This window comes from Podarcis bocagei (assembly GCF_964188305.1).
Source record: "Podarcis bocagei genome assembly, chromosome: 7".
Lineage (NCBI taxonomy): Eukaryota > Metazoa > Chordata > Lepidosauria > Squamata > Lacertidae > Podarcis > Podarcis bocagei.
This window is the reverse complement of record NC_138132.1, coordinates 93,534,437-93,556,223: the sequence shown is the minus strand read 5'-3', so window position 1 is coordinate 93,556,223 and position 21,787 is coordinate 93,534,437. Positions and strand designations below refer to the sequence as shown.

The 21,787-nt window shown below is 43.5% G+C and overlaps 1 protein-coding gene across 3 annotated transcripts; it reads left to right on the top strand.

Moving 5' to 3' along the window:
• Positions 1 to 30: 30 nt before the first annotated feature.
• GOLGA7 (golgin A7) lies at positions 31 to 21,613 on the top strand. 3 transcript variants are annotated; one of them, XM_081201055.1, is made up of 6 exons: positions 31 to 107; positions 1,107 to 1,239; positions 5,004 to 5,156; positions 14,551 to 14,652; positions 15,859 to 15,921; positions 20,299 to 21,613. In XM_081201055.1, the coding sequence occupies exons 1-5, from the start codon at positions 91 to 93 to the stop codon at positions 15,904 to 15,906; spliced, it is 453 nt and encodes a 150-aa protein (XP_081057181.1). In that variant the 5' UTR covers positions 31 to 90; the 3' UTR covers positions 15,907 to 15,921; positions 20,299 to 21,613. The 3 variants fall into 3 exon arrangements, with proteins under 3 accessions (XP_081057181.1, XP_081057182.1, XP_081057183.1); XM_081201056.1 differs by having other exon boundaries at positions 101 to 173; XM_081201057.1 differs by lacking the exon at positions 31 to 107 and adding an exon at positions 864 to 962.
• The last annotated feature ends 174 nt before the right edge of the window (positions 21,614 to 21,787 follow it).

Sequence of the window (21,787 nt, the reverse complement as noted above, 5' to 3'; positions counted from 1 at the left end):
GCGGGCCCATCTCGCCTTTGCGTCTCTCTATGGCGCAGCGCGGCCCGCCGCTTTCCGGCCCGGCTCGGGCTCCGTCGTGACCGCGGGGAGATGGCTTTACGGCAGCCGTAAGTGAGGGCGTCGGGCGCGCGACGGAAGCTGGCCGTGGCGGCGGAGGGGCTCCGGCTCTGCCCGTGAGAGAGGGGCGGGAGGGGCGGGGTGGAATTGGCGGGGGAGACCCCAGAGGTCATCTAGCCCACCCCGCGCGCGCCCGCCCGCCCGCCCGCCCGGGGAGACTCCTCCGAGGCGCGGCGCCCTCGGCCTCGGGAGGGGCTCTTGCCAGGGCCGCTTCCCGGGCTGGGCGGGTGCGAAGGCGACTCCAGGGGAGACTGCAAGCCCAAAGGATAAACTAGGGTGGCATTAGTTTTGGAAAAGGAAGGGCTACAAAAACAGTGTGGCGGACAGAAAACACACCTTCCATGTCCGGGGCGTGTGTTCTTTAAGCAGACATGGTTTTTTAGAGAGGGAGGTGTGATGGGTTGCCCTCCCGGACAGCATGAAATGAGGGCGTTGGGGTGTAACTTGAGTTAGTTTTCAGAGGAAAAGGGCCTTGGAGAATTGGTGTAGATCCCAGGGAGGCTTAAAGGCCTGTCCTTCTGTGTATTAGATTGCAAAACCGCAATCTGCATGAAGATAATTACCACGGCTGCTTGAAGTCACAGTAACTTTAACCTTGTTGCCACACAGATCAAGTGTCTGTCCTTTTTTAAACTAAGGGATTGGTACCTCTGGTATGTAGGACAAGTACATGGGCCCATTGTTCATAACAGTGGTCACCCTGTGTACGGAACCAGTGAGTTGGTCACATGCAAGTGATCCTGTGTTTCCTGTGAAACACAGTCAGTGAGACTTCACTCCCTAAAGAGCACCCCTGGGTGGCAGTTTGGAGTGGGAGACCAGCTGGAATTTGAGCAGAGGCAAAGGTTAAGAGGGGGGTGAAGAGAAGGAATGACTGATCTGGCTGGAATTTGATGGAGGCTGAAAGGCTGTGGGAGGAAAGTGGGTGCCTGTCTGATGAGGAGCCCCCTCACCAGCCCTGTGTATCTTCTCTTTCCTCCCACCTCTAGGCTGGCCGGTTCAAGTTGCGAGATGAGGCCGCAGCAGCCGCCTGTTGCCAGCAAGGTCTTTGTCCAGCGCGACTACAGCAGTGGCACCAAATGCCAGTTCCAGACCAAGTTTCCTCCAGAATTGGAGAATCGAGTAAGGGCTCCGTGCTTTCGTCGTCCCTTGCAGTCTGACACAAGTGGGGGAGAGTTGGGTTACACCCAAGTTGGCATATCCAAAGTTGATAGAAAGGGTGACTTTTCCACATTAATGTTCATGATTCCAGTTTAAGTAATAATATAAAAACTGGAACATTCAAATTTATAAAATTAAAGGTGCACAGCAGCTAAAAGCAACCAATACAAACTTAGGTTTTGAAGTTTTGATGAAAATATACAAAGAAAAAGCAGCAATATTAAAAGCTAGGAAAACTAATTTTCCCTTCCTTTGGGAGTCCTAAAAAGCATTCTTATTCTTGTTTGGAACACAGAAGTATTTTTACACACCCGTTAACTACACACTTCATTTTTTTAAAAAAATGCCTCAAATTGGACCCACCAATTCCCGGTCAGAGTCTAGGATATCAGCTGTGTATGGTCTTTGGAGGGGTGGGCAATCTGCCTTACTGTTTTTGTTTGCTTTCTAAAGTTCTGGCTGGCAAACAGGGACCAGATTTTAAATTAAGTGTGGGTGAAAGGGTCAGCGCTGCTGCCTGTGCCCAGATTTGCTCCTGCTGAATCTTTTTCTGCTCTTTTTGGGAGGATTCCAAGAGAGAGAGGGAGTCAGACAGGCAAAGTCCTATCTCAGGACCAGGGTGATCTACCATCAGCTTTCCTGTGGAGAGGATCCTAGTCCCTTTTTTCTTTTGATTTTTAAATTTTTGCTTTAATTTTACTTGTAGTTTGGAACGATTGTATCCTGAAAGGCAGGAGAGATAGATAGATAGATAGATAGATAGATAGATAGATAGATAGATAATTGTAACCATATGTAAATAAGTACTAGTGTGAAATCAACATTTCTTTTATTTATGTTATCCCTCAATGCACGTCAGCTACAGATGTGTGCAAAGTCCAAGTGATTGTGCATGGCTGAGGGCATAAACTCCTTATGTCCTTATCCTGGTGACAGTTTACATTGCTGTTACTGGGCGGGGAAGGTATTAAAAAGGCTGTGGCTCAGTATAGAAGGAGGTGCCTGAAGTGTGTGATAAAAGGTTATATCCTTGGAAATAAGTGCTATAGTGAAGTGCTCTGTGAAAAACCCTTGCAGTCCAGTTTTACCGCTGGCTTTCAATTGCCAATTCCTTTGCTCAAGAACTAAGTGTCATTATACAGTCATACCTCGGGTTATAGATACTTCGGGTTGTGTGATTTTGAGTTGTGCACCGCGCCGAACCCAGAAGTACCGGAATGGGTTACTTCCGGGTTTCGGCACATGCTAAATTGCGCTTTGTGCATGCGCAGAAGTGCTGAATCGCGGCATGCGCAGATGCAGCGCTGCAGGTTGCGAACGTGATTCCCGCACGGATCATGTTCGCAACCCGAGTATCCACTATATTTGCCTTTTATTTGCAATTACTAGAGACCAACCTTTCATGGGCTGTAAGTTTCTAGTATCAAAATAAACTTGGGCTATCTAGTGAAAACCCAAGATCATGAACATCTTTGTGTTTTCTCTATTGATTGTCACTTCCTGTGTATAAGTTTTGCTGAACTTGTAGATCCAGCTGCACACTCAAGCCCAGGCGGTTAAAAGCAGCTGAGTTGTTCTTGAGTCACGTTATGTATGTGGAAGTGCTCTAGGTTACTTAGTGTGCCTAATGCAAAAGTGACGTCGTATCTTCTCATTGGATTCTGTTTGTATTCTTGGATGTTGGTTCACATTCTGCATTTGGAGAGTTGTCTAAAAGCCTGCATGCTTAAGGTTAACTTAGCAAAATAGTGCATGGGGATGAAACTTGAAGTTTCAGCAATGGAAAATAAAGAATACAACTCCCTGCTAGACCAGATGTTTTGGGACTACAACTCCCATCATCCCTGACCACTGGTCCTGTTAGCTAGGGATGATGGGATTTGTAGTCCCAAAACATCTGGAGGGCCGAGTTTGCCTATGCCTGGTTTAGATGATCACCCATCACATGTTCCAAACTGAAGCAAGCAAGCAGGGGAAAGTGAAAGGGTGAAGGCGCAACTCTGGAAGACCACCCAATGGTCGTCCCCAGCCCCCATCACATTAACCTCAAAGTGGCTTTTTCTTCTCAGCGCAGTGGACATTGTAGTCTATTCCAACAGTACAGTCATACCTCAATTTAAATGTGCTTCAGGTTGAGCATTTTCAGGTTATGCTCCGCGGCAACCCGGAAGTAACGAAGTGTGTTACTTCCGGGTTTCGCCGCATGCGCAGACTCTCTAAATGACGTCATGCACGGAAGCGGCGAATCACAGCACGTGCAGACGCGGGTTGCATTCGCTTCAGGATGTGAACGGGGCTCCGGAATGGATCCCGTTCGCATCCAGAGGTACCACTGTATTGTCCTGATCTTGAAGAGTTGAGGGTGTGTTCATAGAGCAGTGACACGGCAAGGGCACCACCTTCAATGAGCTTAGTTAGGTGAGACTTGAACAGGGGCTCTTAACTTACTACATGTATACAGTTGTACCTCAGAAGTCAAACGGAATCTGTTCCGGAAGTCCGTTCAACTTCCAAAACGTTTGAAAACCAAAGTGCGGCTTCTGATTAGGAAGCCACGGAAACCCTGTCAGACGTTTGGCTTCCAAAAATAGTTCGCAAATCAAAACAGTCATTTCCGGGTTTGCTGTGTTCTGGAGCCAGAACATTTGGGAACTAAGCTGTTCAAAAACCAAGGTACTACTGTACTGTCTTTCCTCCAGAAACTTACAACAGTGTTTTAACCTCACAAGAATCCAAGGAGTCGTCTTAAACTGCAAGAGCATCTTGCCCAAGGCGACCCAATAGCTTAATCCTATGCACATTTCCTTGAAAGTTTGGCTGAGTTCAAATGGGGATACTTACAAATAAGCGTGTGACAGATTGCAGCCTGAGCCTTGGCTTCCTGCAACTAAACGCCAAAGGGTACCAGCTCAGAAGTTAAACAAAAGGAGACAGCGACTTAGTCCAGTTTTGATGCTGTCATCCTTAATGGTGGTGATAATAATGAAGCCATTGTCTTCCACAGTGAGATCACTGCCCCTACTGCCATTTGAATTCAGTGCTTCTTTAATTTTGTTTTGTTAGTTGGTTTGTATCCAAAATGGATTTGAAAGAAATTCATTTTCCAAGCCTTTTAGTGGACCTGTGCAGAGATTGTCTGAGGCCTGTTGTGGGAGTCTCCAGTCGGCTGGGACACATGGGGTGTTCTTCACATGACAGTGTAAGTCCGGCAGGCTCATGGTGGGGGCCCCAGGTCAGCTTAGCCCTCCAGTCGCCAGAGCAAGTATAGCTGGCTGCCCCTCCCCGCTGCACAGGCCTGCCAATTAGTACAGTGATACCTCGGGTTACATACGCTTCAGGTTACATACTCTGCTAACCCAGAAATAGTGCTTCAGGTTAAGAACTTTGCTTCAGGATAAGAAATCGTGCTCTGGCGGCACAGCAGGAGGAGGCCCCATTAGCTAAATTGGTGCTTCAGGTTAAGAACAGTTTCAGGTTAAGAACGGACCTCCGGAACGAATTAAGTACTTAACCTGAGGTACCACTGTATACTGCATGCAAATACTTTTTAAAGAATGCTGTTTGGGCCTGTATATAAGCTGACGTCTCCACTGGAAAACATTCACCTCTAGAAACAAAGGTTTACCTGTTACTTAGCTATCACTGCACAGAAAACCATATATGCATTGGAGTTTGCTACGTGAACCAGGTTGAATGCCTTCTGCTAAATGTGATGCCTTTTTCAGGTCGACAGGCAGCAGTTTGAAGAAACAGTGCGAACTCTAAACAATCTTTATGCAGAAGCAGAGAAGCTTGGGAGCCAATCTTACCTTGAAGGGTGCCTGGCCTGCTTGACTGCCTACACTATATTCTTGTGCATGGAAACACATTATGAAAAGGTACATGGAGTTCCTGTGACCTATGGAAAGGGCAGGGTGCAACATGGGCAAACTGGAGTCTTCAATGGCAGAAAGTAATTCCACAAAAACAGGCACGTTAGTCTCTTGCAGCAATGAAGGCCAGTGGCACCATTCTGTCCCCAGGAATAAACTTTGCTCCCACTTTCTGGTAAGAGTTAAGGGTGCTTGCCTGCCTGCCTGCCTTTAACAAAGGAAAACACTGGGAAACAGCAGCAGTTCCCTCTGCTAGTTGGCTTTCTGGCCCCAGCTGAATTTTCAGGATAGTCTTCATAAATGGGTGGATGCATTTCCCTCCCATCAATCACTTTATTGACATTATAAAGGCTATCCAACTGTCTCTTGGCCAGACAGTTCTGAATAAGAGGTGCTTTGCTTTCTCTCCTAAGCCAGCATGACATATTTATTTAGTTCTCCAGAGTCCATTTCCTCTCACCATGGTGCTTCTGTTTCTGAGATTATGTAATCTGGATTTGGTGCCTTTGTTACTTGCTTTTTGAGGTTACTCAGAATGCATTTATAATATATTGGCTTTCAAGAAAGGACACTCAAGGTATTTAGATCCAACCACAGTAAATATCCAAGTTGACTTTTAAAGTTTGCTGTGCTTGACTTAGAATAAAAGCACCCTTTCCAAAGACCATAAAAGGTAAAGGGACCCCTGACTGTTAGTTCTAGTTGTGACTGACTCTGGGGATTGTGGAGCTCATCTCGCTTTATTGGCCAAGGGAGCCGGCGTACAGCTTCTGGGTCATGTGGCCAGCATGACTAAGCTGCTTCTGGCGAATCAGAGCAGCGCACGGAAACACTGTTTACCTTCCCGCCGGAGCGGTACCTATTTATCTACTTGCACTTTGACGTGCTTTCAAACTGCTAGGTTGGCAGGAGCAGGGACCGAGCAACGGGAGCTCATCCCGTCGCAGGGATTCAAACTGCCGACCTAGACGTAGAATAAAAGCACACTTTCCAAAGACCATACTTAAATGCTTTTTTCTGTAAATGAATAATTTACTAATGCTTCAAAAGAGCAATAAATATTGTTGGCAGTTAGTTATTATCTGGATAACCTTGGCCTATGTTTCTTTAAATTTTCAGATTTTTCCACTGGTCCTGGCATTCAGGGTGCGTTGAAGCTGTTCAGTTATTTAATAAAACTGCATAGCTGGATCAAGCTGCTTAACATGTTACAGATAAGTTAGGAGGCAAATTTGAAACGCAAAACAATATTTTGTGTTTCTATATGCCATCTATAAGCAGTATAAAATGTACCAGCTAACTAAACAGCAGAGCAAGACGCGGTTGCCTATGCAGCTGGCTATTTATGCAGTACTCGCCCTGATATTCAAAGCACTTTACTTTCATTATCCTGATAATCTGCCCAACAATCTGTAGGGTCAGCCATTACTGCTGGGACTGAGGCAAGGTACTTCCTTGATCATGAGACTCTGCAAACAGGCCAGCACCACCTTTGTTTTCTTTCTTTCTTTCTTTCTTTCTTTCTTTCTTTCTTTCTTTTGGTTTAATATTTTTATTAATTTTCACACACAAAAACTAAATCATTACATTAAAGAAAAATAAATAAAATGATACATTTAAAACAACTGTATATACAATATTAAATCCACATTGTGGGATTACTTGAATCCCCCGACTTCCCTCCACTCCTTCCCTTGGTTCCTTTGTATTATCTTCATTCATGCATGTAAAAAAAAAAAATCTTTATCTCTAATTAACTCCAACTTTAAACATTGTCTATAACATTACAAGTGTTTTTAAAAATCCTGCTAATGTATTAACTTGCATACATTGCTTTTGTAAATATGCAATAAACATTTCCCATTCTTTTTTATATTTGTTGTCATCTTGATCGCTAAGTTTCCCAGTTAATTTATCCATTTCCACATACTCCGTTGACTTAGTTTGCCAATCTTCCTTGGTGGGGACTTCTTCTTACCTAATAGGAAAGTTTCTGGTTTTTTAACAAAGGTTATTTTTATTTTTTCCCCAATTCATTATGTATCATTTCCCAATTTTTTAAATAACTTTACATTGTCACCACATATGAAAAAACGTACCTTCTACTTCTTTACATTTCCAACACTTACTTTCTCTTGTTTTATACATTTTGGCCAATTTAACCAGTGTTAAATACCACCTATAGATCATGTAATTCTCTTTAAGTAAGGTACAGGCTGTGAATTTTATATCATTCTTCCATAGTCTTTCCCAGTCTGTCAACTGAATATTATGTCCCACGTCTTTTACCCACTTTATCGTAACACACTCTTCATCCTTAGTTTCCCATTCCAACAAGTTACACATTTTTGATAATAATTTAGTACCACTTTCTATTATTTCTCTCTGGAAATTTGAGATTTCATTGGTGAATCCTTTCTTTTTATCATTTTTGAATACTTCATTTAACTGAATTTAACAGTTTGTTACCTTTCCTCTTCTTGAAATTCCTTCAATTTTAATTGGTTATTCATTTCTGTTAACAGCTCTCTATGTTGCCCAATTAGGTTTCATATTTAATTTTTTCACGGATATTGCTTCCAGTGGGGAAAGCCACCATGGTGTTTTTGTTCTAGCAAATCTTTATATTTTTCCCAAACTTTAAAATCGCAATTTTTATTATATGATTCTGGAAGTTTTTATGTACTTTTGCCATCTGATACCACAAGTACACATGCCATCCTAATTTAGTATCATGTCCTTCTAAAACTAATAAATCTGCATTTTTTTAATATTATCCAATTCCGGATCCAGCATATGCAAGAAGCTTCAAAATATAATTTTAAATCTGGTAAGGAGAAGGCACCTCTTTCCTTAAGATCTGTTAATAATTTATATTTTATCCTTGGCTTCTTTCCTCACCAGATAAATACCTTTGAAATATCCTTCTACCACTCTTTGAAGCAGCTCACATTGCTTATCACTGGGATTGATTGAAACAGAAATAACATTTCCTTTGTTAAAAAAAAATAATTTTTATTAACCATCAAATCACATCACATAAATTCCAAATTACAAAGCCGAATTTAAAATTTTTGTTGGGGGGACCCATATTTCAAGTTCCGAAGGGGGATTCCGATCATCTTCTTGCTGCTGCGTTAATATCCACAAATCTGGAGACTTCCGGTCGGCGCCAGCGCTAATGGCGGTCCTCTTTCCGAGCTCCGGAGGAGGACTGCTCTGCGAGTTCGGGTCTGACCCGCTACGGCAAGCGGGGGACCCCTAAAATCACAGGCGCGGAAGCCTGTGAACGAGGAGATTCGGTGGGCACCAGGAGCGCCCCCCCTTTACCGCAGAAAGAGCCTTTTTAAAGGCTCCGGAACGACACCGGGGGAGCGCGGTGCTGAGAATCGCTACCCAGCCCGCAGGGTGAAGCCGCGTCGCTATTAGCGGAGAGCGCCGATTCCTTCCTGTAAATTTCGGACTGAAAAAACCCGTAAGTAAGATTGAACGTCTATTTGAAACTAAACTCTGGAAATTTGGCTGAAAACGGGGAAGGGGAAAATTAAGGAAGTCTGCCTTCCCCCGACTGCATGAAAGTGAAAGCAACGAAGCTTTAAGCTGCATCCGCAAGAGACATTGTATTGGATTATTTGAATCTGACATTTGGACTTTAGACCTCCCCTCTAGCGAGCAGGGCAGAGGGGAGGCAAAAGAGACACTAGTAACTGCATGATTTACTTAAAGGAAAAAATCCTCTGCTGCCTCAATAACCTGAAACGGACTGCTAAATAAGACAATAGGGCACTGAACTGACTTTAAATTCTTGTGAAAGTTACATGGTGTGATACAAGGTTCCTGGACTCTTTTGCTACAGTATACCAGAGTAGGCTGAGACAGTATCTATTGGAAAAGTGTTGCATTAATATCTACAAGCCTCCTGATATACTTGTTTTAAACTTTCCTTGTCTCCGTATTTGGACATTTTCTTTGTCTCCGTACTTGGACATTTTGATTTGCTCCCTCTAGAGGGTAAAGTAAAGGTTGCTATAGCCTAAGACAGCGGAATTTTCCACCGGGAGACGGTTCCCGTGGGAAACGACCTTGGGACATGAGTGGTCCACCAGAAGAGATAGCTACAAGAGCTAAGACTAGACAACAACAACAATACCAGCAACAGCAACAGCAACAAAAGAAGAGAGGCTCGATTACAGGTGCAACCCCTACAGGAACAACAGGACAAGAAAAAGTAACAGCCGTCTCCATGGATGCTGTGACACAAGCTCTACTTAAGATAAACCAATCCCTGGAGACTCTAACAAAGCAGAGTTCAGAAAATACACAAAAATTAACGGAATTGACAGCAAGACTAGATCTGAACACAGAATCTATAAATAGGCTTGTTCAGGAAAACTCTGCAACACGTAAAATTGCGGAAGAAGCTAGAACTATTGCTGGAGAGACTCAAGAGAACTTAGAACCGATTGCTAAAAAGGTGCACGAGCATGATGCAACTCTGGCTTTATGGGAATTACAGAGAAAAGAGAGAAATTTGAAATTGAGATTAATTCCAGAGAATGAAGGTGACAATCTCGTGGAGTTTTTAACACAAGAGTTTGCTGATTGCTGGGAAGACTTGGAGGAGGACGAATTTAAAATTACAACAGCGTTTAGACTGGGTAAAAAACAGAACAGAAAGACCCCGAGGGATTGTTTGATTACCCTTAGATCCAAGGAAGAAAGAGATAAAATATTAAGACTACATTTTGAAAAGGCTTTGCAAATTGGAAATTCATCAGTACAGATTTTTAAAGACATCCCTAAATATATCTTGGATCTGAGAGCTTTCTACAAGGATCTGGTTTATCTGCTAAAGAAGAATACCATCCTCTTTAGGTGGGAATTCCCACAGGGATTGTCTTTTGACTACAAGGGAAAGAAGGTGAAAATAAAGACTATACAAGACAAAGAGAAATTCCTGGAAAGAAACCGAGAGGACCTACAGAAGGGAACTGTGGACCCAATTGCAGAACAGAGGAGAGCAATAGATATCTTGAATCTATCATTTGGACACATCCCACCACCATCAGAGGAAGAGCAACAACTTGGAGCTGTTGGAGGAGTGTCAGAAAAATAACAAGATGGCCCTGCAATTCCTTAGCTGGAATTGTAATGGGCTCAATATGCCTTTGAGGAGAAGACAAGTTTTTCATATTTTGAACAGAGAACAACTGGATTTGATAAGATAAAGGAAGGAGAGAAAAAATTAAGAGTTAAGCCTAAGTCCCAGGAGATCTTGAGAGAGATTAAGTTATATCAAACACAATATATGGAATTGATGAATCAAGAGATTGAATGGAAGATAAAGCGAATGAAACAAAAGACATTTGAATCGGCAGATAAATGTGGCAAACTTCTGGCATGGCAATTGAAGAAAAGACAGAAACTAAACACACTTACAAGCCTAGAAGTGGATGGAAAGAACATATCTAAACCTAATGAGATTAGAAATTGCTTTTTGAGCTATTTTAAGAAACTTTATGCTCAAGGACTACAAAATGAAGAAGATATAGATAAATTCCTTGATAAATATGGATTACAAAAAATCTCCCATCAAAGTAAGTTGGATCTGAACCAGAGAATAACAGAACAAGAGATAGAGGGTGCCATTCAGAATATGCAATTGGGCAAATCTCCAGGGCCAGATGGACTCACTTCCAGATATTACAAATCTCTGAAGGAGTGGTTGATTCAACCGTTAAAGGAAGTTTGCAACGAGATTTTAGAGGGAAAGAAGGCACCTGAATCGTGGAAAGAAGCGTACATTTCACTCATACCAAAGACAGAGACTGAAAAGACTCAATTGAAGAACTACCGCCCAATATCTTTACTTAATGTGGATTACAAAATTTTTGCAGACACTTTGGCAAAAAGATTTAAAAAAGTGTTGATGGAGAAGATTCATAAGGACCAAGCAGGCTTTCTCCCAAGAAGGCACCTAGCAGACAATGTAAGGAATATAATAGATATTTTGGAAAAGCTAGAGGTGGATATAAACTCTAAAGCAGTGTTGATTTTTGTGGATGCGGAGAAAGCCTTTGACAATATTTCTTGGAGTTTTCTGAAAAAGAATCTTCATGGGATGGGGGTAGGGCAAGGATTTGAGAATGGTATGGGTGCAATATATTCTGAACAAAAAGCCAAGTTGATTGTAAATAATGTAATAACTGAGGAACTTAAGATAGAAAAAGGAACACGACAGGGGTGCCCAATTTCCCCATTACTTTTTATCTCGGTTCTGGAGGTGTTGCTGAATATGATCAGAAATGACCAGCAGGTTAAAGGTGTACAGGTCGGAGCTAAACATTACAAGTTAAGGGCATTTGCAGATGATTTAGTATTGACCCTGCAAGAGCCAAACACTAGTACGAAAAAGGTGTTAGAAATAATTCAACAATTTGGCCAGGTAGCTGGATTTAAGTTGAATAAGCAAAAAACTAAAGTTTTAGGAAAAAACTTAACAGATATGGAGAAGGAGAAATTCCAAGAGGAGACAGGATTGACAGTGGTTAAGAAGGTGAAATACCTAGGGGTCTATCTGACATCTAAAAATTTGAATTTGTACAAGGACAACTATGAAAAATGTTGGTCAGAAATTAAAAAAGATCTAGAAATATGGTCAAATTTGAAATTGTCAATGTTAGGCCGAATTGCAGTGATTAAGATGAATGTATTGCCTAGAATGTTATTTTTGTTTCAAACCTTGCAGATTCTTGACAAGATGGAATGTTTTAAGAGGTGGCAGAAAGATATTTCGAAATTTGTCTGGCAGGGCAAAAAGCCCAGAATTAAATTTAAAATATTGACAGATGCTAAAGAAAGAGGGGGATTTGCTCTGCCGGACTTAAAATTGTATTATGAAGCAGCAGCGTTTTGCTGGCTGAAAGAGTGGATGCTCCTCGAGAATACAGACATTTTGGATTTGGAAGGTTTCAATAATGCATTTGGTTGGCACGCATATTTATGGTATGATAAAATCAAGCTGCATAGGGCCTTTAAGAACCATATTGTTAGGAAAGCATTGTTTAATGTTTGGATAAGATATAAAGATCTGTTAGAAAACAAAACCCCTAGATGGGTGTCTCCCGTGGAGGCTAAGGCAGTGAAAAAACTCAATATGGAGGTCGGATGGCCGAAGTATTGGGAAATTTTGGAACAGGAGGGAGATAAAGTGAAATTACAAAGTCATGAGAAAATGAAACATAAAGTACAAAATTGGTTTCAATATCACCAAATAATGGAGTTTTTTAAACAGGATAAGAAAATTGGCTTTCAGGTGGAAAAATCAAAATTAGAGACTGAGTTGTTAGAACCCAATACTAAGAACTTATCAAGAATGTATAACTTGCTGCTGAAATGGAATACACAAGATGAAACAGTTAAATCGGCTATGATTAAGTGGGCACAGGACATTGGTCATAACATTATGTCTGCTGACTGGGAGTGGTTGTGGAACACCGGTATTAAATTTACGGCATGTAATGCCTTAAAGGAAAACATTATGAAAATGACTTACAGGTGGTACATGACCCCAGTCAAGCTAGCAAAAATCTACCATTTGCCTGATAACAAGTGTTGGAAATGTAAAGAGACTGAAGGTACTTTCTATCACCTTTGGTGGACATGCCCGAAGATTAAGGCTTTCTGGGAAATGATATATAATGAAATGAAAAAGGTACTTAAATGTACTTTCTCTAAAAAACCAGAGGCCTTTCTCTTGGGCATTGTCGGCCAATTGGTGTTAAAGAGGGACAGAACTTTTTTTATGTATGCTACAACAGCAGCAAGAATACTCATCGCAAAGTATTGGAAGACACAAGACCTACCCACTCTGGAAGAATGGCAGATGAAAGTGATGGACTATATGACACTGGCGGAGATGACTGGCAGAATCCGTGATCAGGGAAAAGAGACGGCGGAAGGAGAATGGAAGAAATTTAAAATTTATCTTAAGGACTACTATAAACTCGAGGAATGTTAGAAGGTCAAGGTTCTCAGAAAAAAGGGTTACAGTGATATAAGATTAGATTAAAGAAAAGACTAAGACGATAGAGGTTGGAAAGAAATACATAGAAGTTGCTAAAAAAGTATGGACATTGGGATGCAGAAAGGGGGGGTATGGGGGAGTCCCGGAAAAGAGGTTTATGAAAAAATGCTATGAAACTATACGTGTTTGTATGTCTTTTTATGTGTCTGTTTGTCTTTAAAATTTTGTAAAACCAATAAAAATTTTATATATAAAAAAAAAAATATCCACAAATCTGTCCAAATAATGTTCATAATTCTATCCAGTCTTATCTTGCTGTTTCCACATCTCATCTTGTTCGTATATTTTTATTTTTTTCTTTATGATCTCTTCTGATAATCTCCTTAAGCAGGTAAACACCAATTATAATCCTGTGTGAATTTTTCCGTTCGTCCAATCATCATATCAAGATGGTTTCCATATATCATCACTTTCATAAATAACAGCACTCTTTCCATCATTAATCTTGCAAATCTGTCGCTCTTTAGTCCCTCTGAGGAGGCCTACCCACAATATGAAAACAAATCTCCTCCTCCTCCCAGACATAAGTCTTTCGACAGAACTTGCCAAAATGGTGACGCTATTTTTTGCTGCGTCATTCCAAAGCTCTTATGCTTTCCACAATCTTCTTGAAACATGCTTTGGTTAGAAAATTATCTCCACACAGTCTTAAATCCACAGCTTAAGTCATTTAAACGGCATTTCTGACTTGTGACTTGTCGGGGGGGGGATTCTTGGTTAATCACATAGAGAAAAGAAAGGAAAGTTTTTCCCCCCTCCCCCATCCAGTCCCGTTGCCGAACATACCGAGCCTTGGTGTGTCTTCTCATGATTTATTATTGTTCCTCCGACCCGTCTTGTTTCTCAGAGATCTCTTCGGTTAGCAGTCTTTACTCCCCCCTCCTTCCTTGAAATATGTGCATTAGCTTCCTCCTAATTGTTTCTTTTGAATTTGCTGCAGCTAGAGGCGCGAATCAGAGACAGCGTCCAGGAACGCCGAGATCCGCACAAAGGCTTTCTGCCTAGTGCCCCCACCCCCTCAAATTCGGGGGTGGTATAGGGCACAGCAGGCAAGGGCAGTCCCCCACACACACTTGGGGGGCTGGGAGGCTGTTTACTCCCATCACAGCCTCTTAATTACCTCGTGTGGGTCAGAGAGATGTTATTGTCAGCCATCTTCCGATGCGCCCCTAGTGCTCCCCCCCCCAGAAATAACATTTCCTACAGGCGCTTGTAAAAGGACTTTACTACTTTAAACATGGCTTTGCAAACATAGTTTTGGGAAGCAGACTGGATGCAAATGCTACAGGAACGTTTGTCTCTTCTTTCCCCAAGGTTCTGAAGAAGATTGCCAAGTACATTCAGGAACAGAATGAGAAGATCTATGCCCCACAGGGCATCCTCCTGACGGACCCCATTGAGAGAGGGCTCAGAGTTGTATCTTTTTCTGTGGCTTCCTAACCTTTTGTGCTCTGGTAGCTCTCATATCTGTTTGTGCCTTTGGGAACCAACAAAACCGCCTGTGGCCATTAAACAAACAAATCCTGCTGGGATGAAATTAGTATTTTACTCCAGCTTTTGAGCAAATCTTGTTTTAGCCTTTGTTGTGTAAGCACAGCCCCTTAGCTATCTTCACAATTAGTCTTGGCCTAGGAATTGAGAGATTTGTGCTCCTCACTCAGCCAAAAAGCTCACTAGGTAACCTTGTGCCAGTCACTCAGTCTTGGTCTTAACAGAGTTGTTGTGGGGGGAGTGGGGAAAGAACCTTGGGTGAAAGGGTGGGATATGAATGGAACAAATCCCTTTCTTAGGTGTGGAAATCACTTCATACGTGATGATTGCTACTTTCGTTGCGTTTTCGCTTGATGGCACATGGGGTGAAGCTGGCAGATAGAACCTTTCCATCAGTGCTGGTTAGGGAGGCTGCTCCAAGCAGAAGAGAAGCACCTCTTGCTTCAGTTTCTGCAGAATTGTAGTTTGCTATGTGAGGCCTGTTACGTTGACACACCAGGAAGTGATGGGGGTGTTCTTCACAGCTTCAGGCGTACAGGCCGGTTTGCCTGGACTCTTCTTAACAGGTGTCAAAGAGTACTGGTTGGGGATCTTTGGAGGTAGGGAACAAGCTTCCTTCTGAGTGTTTCTTATCAGCTATAGCAAAAAGAGCCTTCCAAGAAGTCTTTTCCCCCATTCTGTAGATTTTGCTTCTGACAAGGGCACAGGCAACACGGGCTCTCATTGGGAGGGCAGTAAAGTGCTTTGCAGCCGCCTTTGCCTGTAAGGAGCAGCGTGTTGGCATCTCTCCTCCAGAATTCAAAGTGGGGGTGGGGAAGGGTTTATGCTAGTTCATTAATAGTATAACATTTGGAAAGAAAGAATTTGGCTGAGTCAGACTCATTGCCCATCTAGCACAGCATTGTCTGCCCTGGCTGGCAGCAGCTCTCCAGGCTTTGAGGCAGGGGACATTCCCACGGAGACCTTTGAGGACTGAGCCGGGTGTCTTCTGCAGGCAAAGCACTGAGCTGAGGTCCTTCTCGCCCCTTAAGTGGGGGTGGGGCAATATAAGATTCAGTACTTCACTATCTTGATGTTTTTACCCACATGCCTCTTCTGCAGTGTATTTTTTTTAACAGCCCTGCTGTGCAGATTGAAATTACCATTTATGAAGACAGAGGTGTGAATAGTGGGAGATAAATCCTGAGGTCCAAGGTAAGTGTTAACTGTAGATGCTGCTTTGTGATCTGCTTCTCTACAAAAGAAAACCCCACCCAAATAGTTTATTCCCACTGCTCCCACCAAAGAAAATGGTTTCTGCATTTAAAGTTCATGGGAAAAACAACCCTATACTATTGCATTATGATTGTTTCACGTAGCCCTAAATAAGTGAAAATTTTAAAATAATGTTAAACCCCTGGAGAGCTGTTCTAGCAGCAAATGAAGGAACAGAATTGAGAGCCAGTGTGGTGTAGTGGTTAAGAGCGGTAGTCTCATAATCTGGGGAACCGGGTTCGCGTCTCCGCTCCTCCACATGCAGCTGCTGGGTGACCTTGGGCCAGTCACACTTCTCTGAAGTCTCTCAGCCCCACTCACCTCACAGAGGGTTTGTTGTGGGCGAGGAAGGGAAAGGAGAATGTTAGCCGCTTTGAGACTCCTTAAACCCAAACTCTTCTTCTTCTAATGATTCTTCTGGAATTATAGAATAATTAGACTTTTTTATTTAATCTGATTGAGTATTATCTTCTACCTATCACATTGAAAAGGAGGAATCAAGATCGGGAGGATGTGGAGGAAAGAAAAGGAGAACAGGGAGACTCACAAAACAATGATAGCTGGTTTGGAGTAATACTGTTGTAGTCACCAAGAAGATAGAGTGCATATTAAGGTTTTTCTTTGTACAGTGGTGCCTCGCAAGACGAAATTAATTCGTTCCGCAAGTCTCTTCGTCTTGTGAGTTTTTCGTCTTGCGATGCACGGTTTCCCATAGGAATGCATTGAAAATCAATTAATGCGTTCCTAGGGAAACCGCCTTCAGACCAGGTCCGGGGACAGTCTGTCCCCGGACCTCTTCTGAAGGCTGGGGGGGGGGACAAGGGCTTTTCTTCCCACCCCCAGCATTTTAAAAAACCCCGGGACAGCGGAGGACTTCTCCGCTGTCCGGGCGATCTTAAAATGCTGGCGGGCGGCATTTTAAAATCGCCCCGGGACAGCGGAGGACTTCTCCGCTGTCCGGGGCGATGTAAAAGCCCCTGGGAAGGCAGGCAGGGGGGACAAAGACTTTCGCCCCCCGCCCGCCTTCAGAAGGTGTTCCCGCCCCCCCCCCCCGGCTTCGGAGCAGCGTTCCGAAGCGGGGCGGCGGGGGCAGGTGTTCCCCCCCCCGCTTTGGAGCAGCGTTCCGAAGCGGGGCGGCGGGGGCAGGTGTTCCCGCCCCACCGCCCGGCTTCGGAGGAGGTCCGAGGACAGTGGGGAAGACGCGCTGCGCTTCCCCGCTGTCCCGGAGATTTCCCTGTGGGCTTTCGTCTTGCAAAGCAAGCCCATAGGGAAATTCGTCTTGCGAAGCGCCTCCAAAACGGAAAACCCTTTTGTCTAGCGGGTTTTCCGTCTTGCGAGGCGTTCGTCTTGCGAGGTACCACTGTATGCATGTTGCTTGTTTTCAGGATGCTGGTTCTTGGGTTCTGTCACCTAGTCATCAGTTTTGAATGGAGAGTGAATTTTCCCAACAACCTAGTGGGAAACCAGAATGTAACCAAGCACTGAAGGACAAACAGAAATCCTCAGCCGCTTGGCATGAGGAGGATTTCCTTTTGGACACTTTGTCAGAAATTGCATGTTGCCATGCAGCTCAGCCCCCCCCCCCGGTCCGCCTTGCTGGAGGGTCTGCACGGAGCAGAGGGGTCCTTCCACCTTGCCCTTGAAGGACTCCATTGCCAGTTGTGGGGAGGTTTGAGCAAGGGCACCCCAGTGGGCGAGTGGAAGCTGCCACGGACGGGATCCAGTCAGCAACTCCCCCCGCCCCCCAAGAAGGTGTCTGATAGGTGGACCCCACCACCCGCCCGAGACTGCAAGGGCCCCCTCTGTTTCTGCCCAGGGGTTAGGATTAGCAGCCTGAGTTTCAATGGCTCAGAAATGGACTGATGATAAGTCTGAGATTGAATAATACTTCCAAGAAATCAACCAGTCTACATGTTGTAGATGTGGCACAAAGAAAGATGTTAAGAGATATTTAAGCTGGCTTTAGGACCATTGTTGAATAGCAGGCAACATGTGAAAGCAAGTGACAAGTCTGGTGAATTCACCAACTGGCAATAAAAATGCCATTATCAGGCCAAATAGGTCATTAAAGCGAACACCCTTCAATCTTTCTTGCCAGATAGGTGATTTATAATGCAAGGATCAATTTTTAGTTGATTGGTCAGTGTCCTCTATCAGCTCCTATGCTGATCAGAAAGAAGTTTCACTCATAAGCATGTGCAATTAAGAGTATTCTAGTTTGATCTATCTTGCCTTAAGTTGTGCATCCTCATTACTTGGGAGAGAAAAGTGGGATGAAAACCAAATTTGGGAGTTGAAATCTACCCTCTTGTGTAGGCAGCAGCATTGTTGAAAGTGAAATTCTAGATCTTTTATCCTGTCACAAGAAGGAGTGTACAGTGGTACCTCGGGTTACATACGCTTCAGGTTACAGACTCCGCTAACCCAGAAATACTACCTCAGGTTAAGAACTTTGCTTCAGGATGAGAACAGAAATTGTGCGGCTGCAGCGGGAGGCCCCATTAGCCAAAGTGATGCTTCAGGTTAAGAACAGACCTCCAGAATGAATTAATTTCTTAACCCGAGGTACCACTGTAGTGCTGGTGGAAGTAATTAGTTGAAATTACAAGTGATTTCCCCTATAAATATAAAAAGTTTAACCAGAAGTCATTGTTCAAATGATTAACATAGTGTGGTCCTGCTTATTGCTGCTGCTGCTCTTGTTTCGAAAGCAATTTCTGTCCAGTCTGTTGTTGGCTTCCCTGGAGGAAAATGTTGGCCCCTGACACCCTTTGGCTGCAGTGTGACTGTTGCTGGTGAGCTTAAGAATAGTGCAGCTAGTCCATTGGAAGGTCCTGCTAATCCCTGAACTCTTTGAGAGGAAGCTGTCATGTTAGGCTCTTGTTTTCTGTGGCTGTAATACACCCTCTTCCCTCCACGCCGGCTGCGTTTCCTGCCACATCTGTTTGGCACCCTCCATTAGATATGGCTCATTTGACAGTTGCTAGTGCTTTCCAGAATAGTTGTAGGGATTTTGAGCAATTGCATACACAAAGGACCTATGTTATTGGTGTTCAAGCCACTGTGAAATTTCTAAACCTAAGGCACATAGACTGATAGTACATTTCTGAATAGCTTCATTAACTGCAAGTGTGTTTTATTTAGCATGATGATTTGAAGCTCTCCAGTAATGTTGAGGTAGAAAAGGAGCTTTGTCTCTGGCTGCCAAAATTGTCCTTTTGTCACCTTCCTCTTCCAGCCATCTGAGGTTGGCTTCCTGTCCACAGCATTCGTCCAGAATGGTCCACAGCTGTTGAACATACGCAGCAAGGATGCCATGGGGACCCTCATGACATAGGCACTCAAACGCCCCTTTGGAAATTGGCGTTTGAGTGCCTGATGCTCATCAGAATGACACAGAGCTGGTACTTTATTTATTTAGTGCAGCGAGGCTCCTCACGGGTCTCTGCCATGGAAGCATATTCACCCAGTGCTTTTCCAGCTGCACTGGCTCCCGGTGGAGTACAGGGTCAGATTTAAGGTGCTGGTTTTGACCTTGAAAGCCCTTCACGGCCTAGGACCCTTGTACCTACGGGACTGCCTCTCCCAGTATGCCCCACGGAGAGCTTCAAGTTCCATAAATAACAACGCCCTCGAGGTCCCGGGCCCTAAGGAAGTCAGATTAGCCTCAACCAGCGCCAGGGCCTTTTCAACTCTGGCTCCGGCCTGGTGGAACGCTCTGTCTCATGAGACCAGGGCCCTGCAGGATCTGATTTCTTTCCGCAGGGCCTGTAAGACAGAGTTGTTCCGCCTGGCCTTTGGCTTGGAGCCAGTTTGATTCCCTCCCTCCCTCTCTTTCTTTTTTCTTTTCCTTCTCCTCCTGCGATGAGGCTACATTTTAAAATTTTAATGTTCCATTATTTTAATGTTGTATTTTATTTTTGTTTTTAAGTTGTAATCATTCATCTTGTTTTTATTATTCCTTGTAAGCTGCTCTGAGCCTGGCCTTGGCTGGGGAGGGCGGGGTATAAATAAAAATTATTATTATTATTATTATTATTATTATTATTTTATAAATAACCTCCAGCCAATCAGAGTCTGCTGTCACCCAGGCCAGTCAGATGGACTTCACCTGATGCAGGCCACATGTAATAAAACCTTAAAGCAATTGCCCCTCTCTCTCCTCTGTCAGAACCACTGCTCCACAGGTTTGCAACACTGGTAACAGCACAAGGCTTCAAACCTTTAAAGTCACTGAAAATTTTACCTTCAAAACACAAACATATCTGAAAGTGCATTTTGTTTTAATCTGTTTAACTCAGCTCTCTTTCTTCCTAGGTTCCAGCTTTTGTTCCAGAAAGTTCCCCTACCTCCTCCATCATAACATCATTCCTTTCTTCTGCCGCCAACCCCATGGTGCCATCTACCACAAAGACTTAACTTCTCAAAATCCTACTCCTTCACAGCAAAATTCCATGGACAGGATAGCATCCATTTTGTGTCATATGGGTAAGCCAAAAGCAATGGCGTCTACCTGGTAGCTTTAGCTTCCAAGGACCAGTTGAGCAGCCATACGAGTCAGTGGGCACAAGACCAGACTGGAGTCGGCTAAGGGCTGAGTGGCTCCTTTTGCAAGCGCTCGGATTTTGTCAGCTGTTCGGGAAGAAAGCAGCAGTGCGGCATAGGCAGCTGAATCTCCAGAAATGAAGCCTATGTTTGTGAAGTGGCAGCAGGGTGTTTCTCTGCTTGTTCGGAGGAGACTTGGAACAAATACCATCTTGAGTTGAAGCCTCCTGTGGTGGTAACAGCAACAATGCAAAAAGGCTTTCATTTTTAACACTTCACCAAGAGCTAGTGCAGTCTTCGGGACACGAAGTCCTCTGCTTTCACTGTGTCTTTCAAGAGAGGAGAAGGTCAATGGTTTGTTTCGTTCAATGCGCGGAAGTGCGGCAGCCCAAATGTATGCTGTGCCAGTCAGTGTAACCACCCCCTGCTCTCTCCACCCCTTTTCAAGTGTTGAATATGTGAGCTAGGTAATAAATGGCTTTTTCAGTTTTGTTAGCAGTTAAAAAGTTTTAGGGCAAGCTGGTAACTTGACTAGAAATGGTGTTATGATAGCGCTTTGTTTTAGATCTCTCTCACACAGTGTGCAACTCAGCAGCCTGTAGTACTTCCACTTGCATTCAACATTCCTCTAGCAACACTTACAAAATATATAGAAGATTTTAGTCTTCTGAGTTGATACCTTCTTATGGATCAAGTGTTTTTCTCCATTCATCCAAGTGGGCCCTTGAATAGAGGCCAGCAAGAGTCGCTCAGCCGCTTGACAGTTGCTGTCGCCTCCCATGTCCAGGAATTCAAGGCTTTGCCAAACGAGACCACCTATAAAACGGATAGAATATTTCACTTCTTGAGCGATTCAAAAAGCCAGTAGTGAATCAGGGTCTTTAGGTGGATTATTCTTCAATACCTATTTGCTGGTTTCTTTATCCTTTCCTCTAGAAGTCTGTTTAATATTTAAGTGTACAAAACACCTGTTGTTGCTTTTCTAAACTGTAACAGTGTTCTGCCTTTTGCACCCGTTACAATCAGTTTTGAGATATTAATGGATTGGTAACTTTTTTTCTTAAATAAATTTTGTCATTTGCTAGCACTGATCTGAATTTGGGTTTATTTTCTTCCACGAAAGTTAAACCAATGACATTTGGGGGGAATTGAAGATCCCCTCTGCTACTCAGCCTGCCCATGGCCTTATTTGTATGTATACATTAACTTGCATGTTACAGGTATATTTGTGAAGACACATTTTTTTGGGATCTTTAATGTG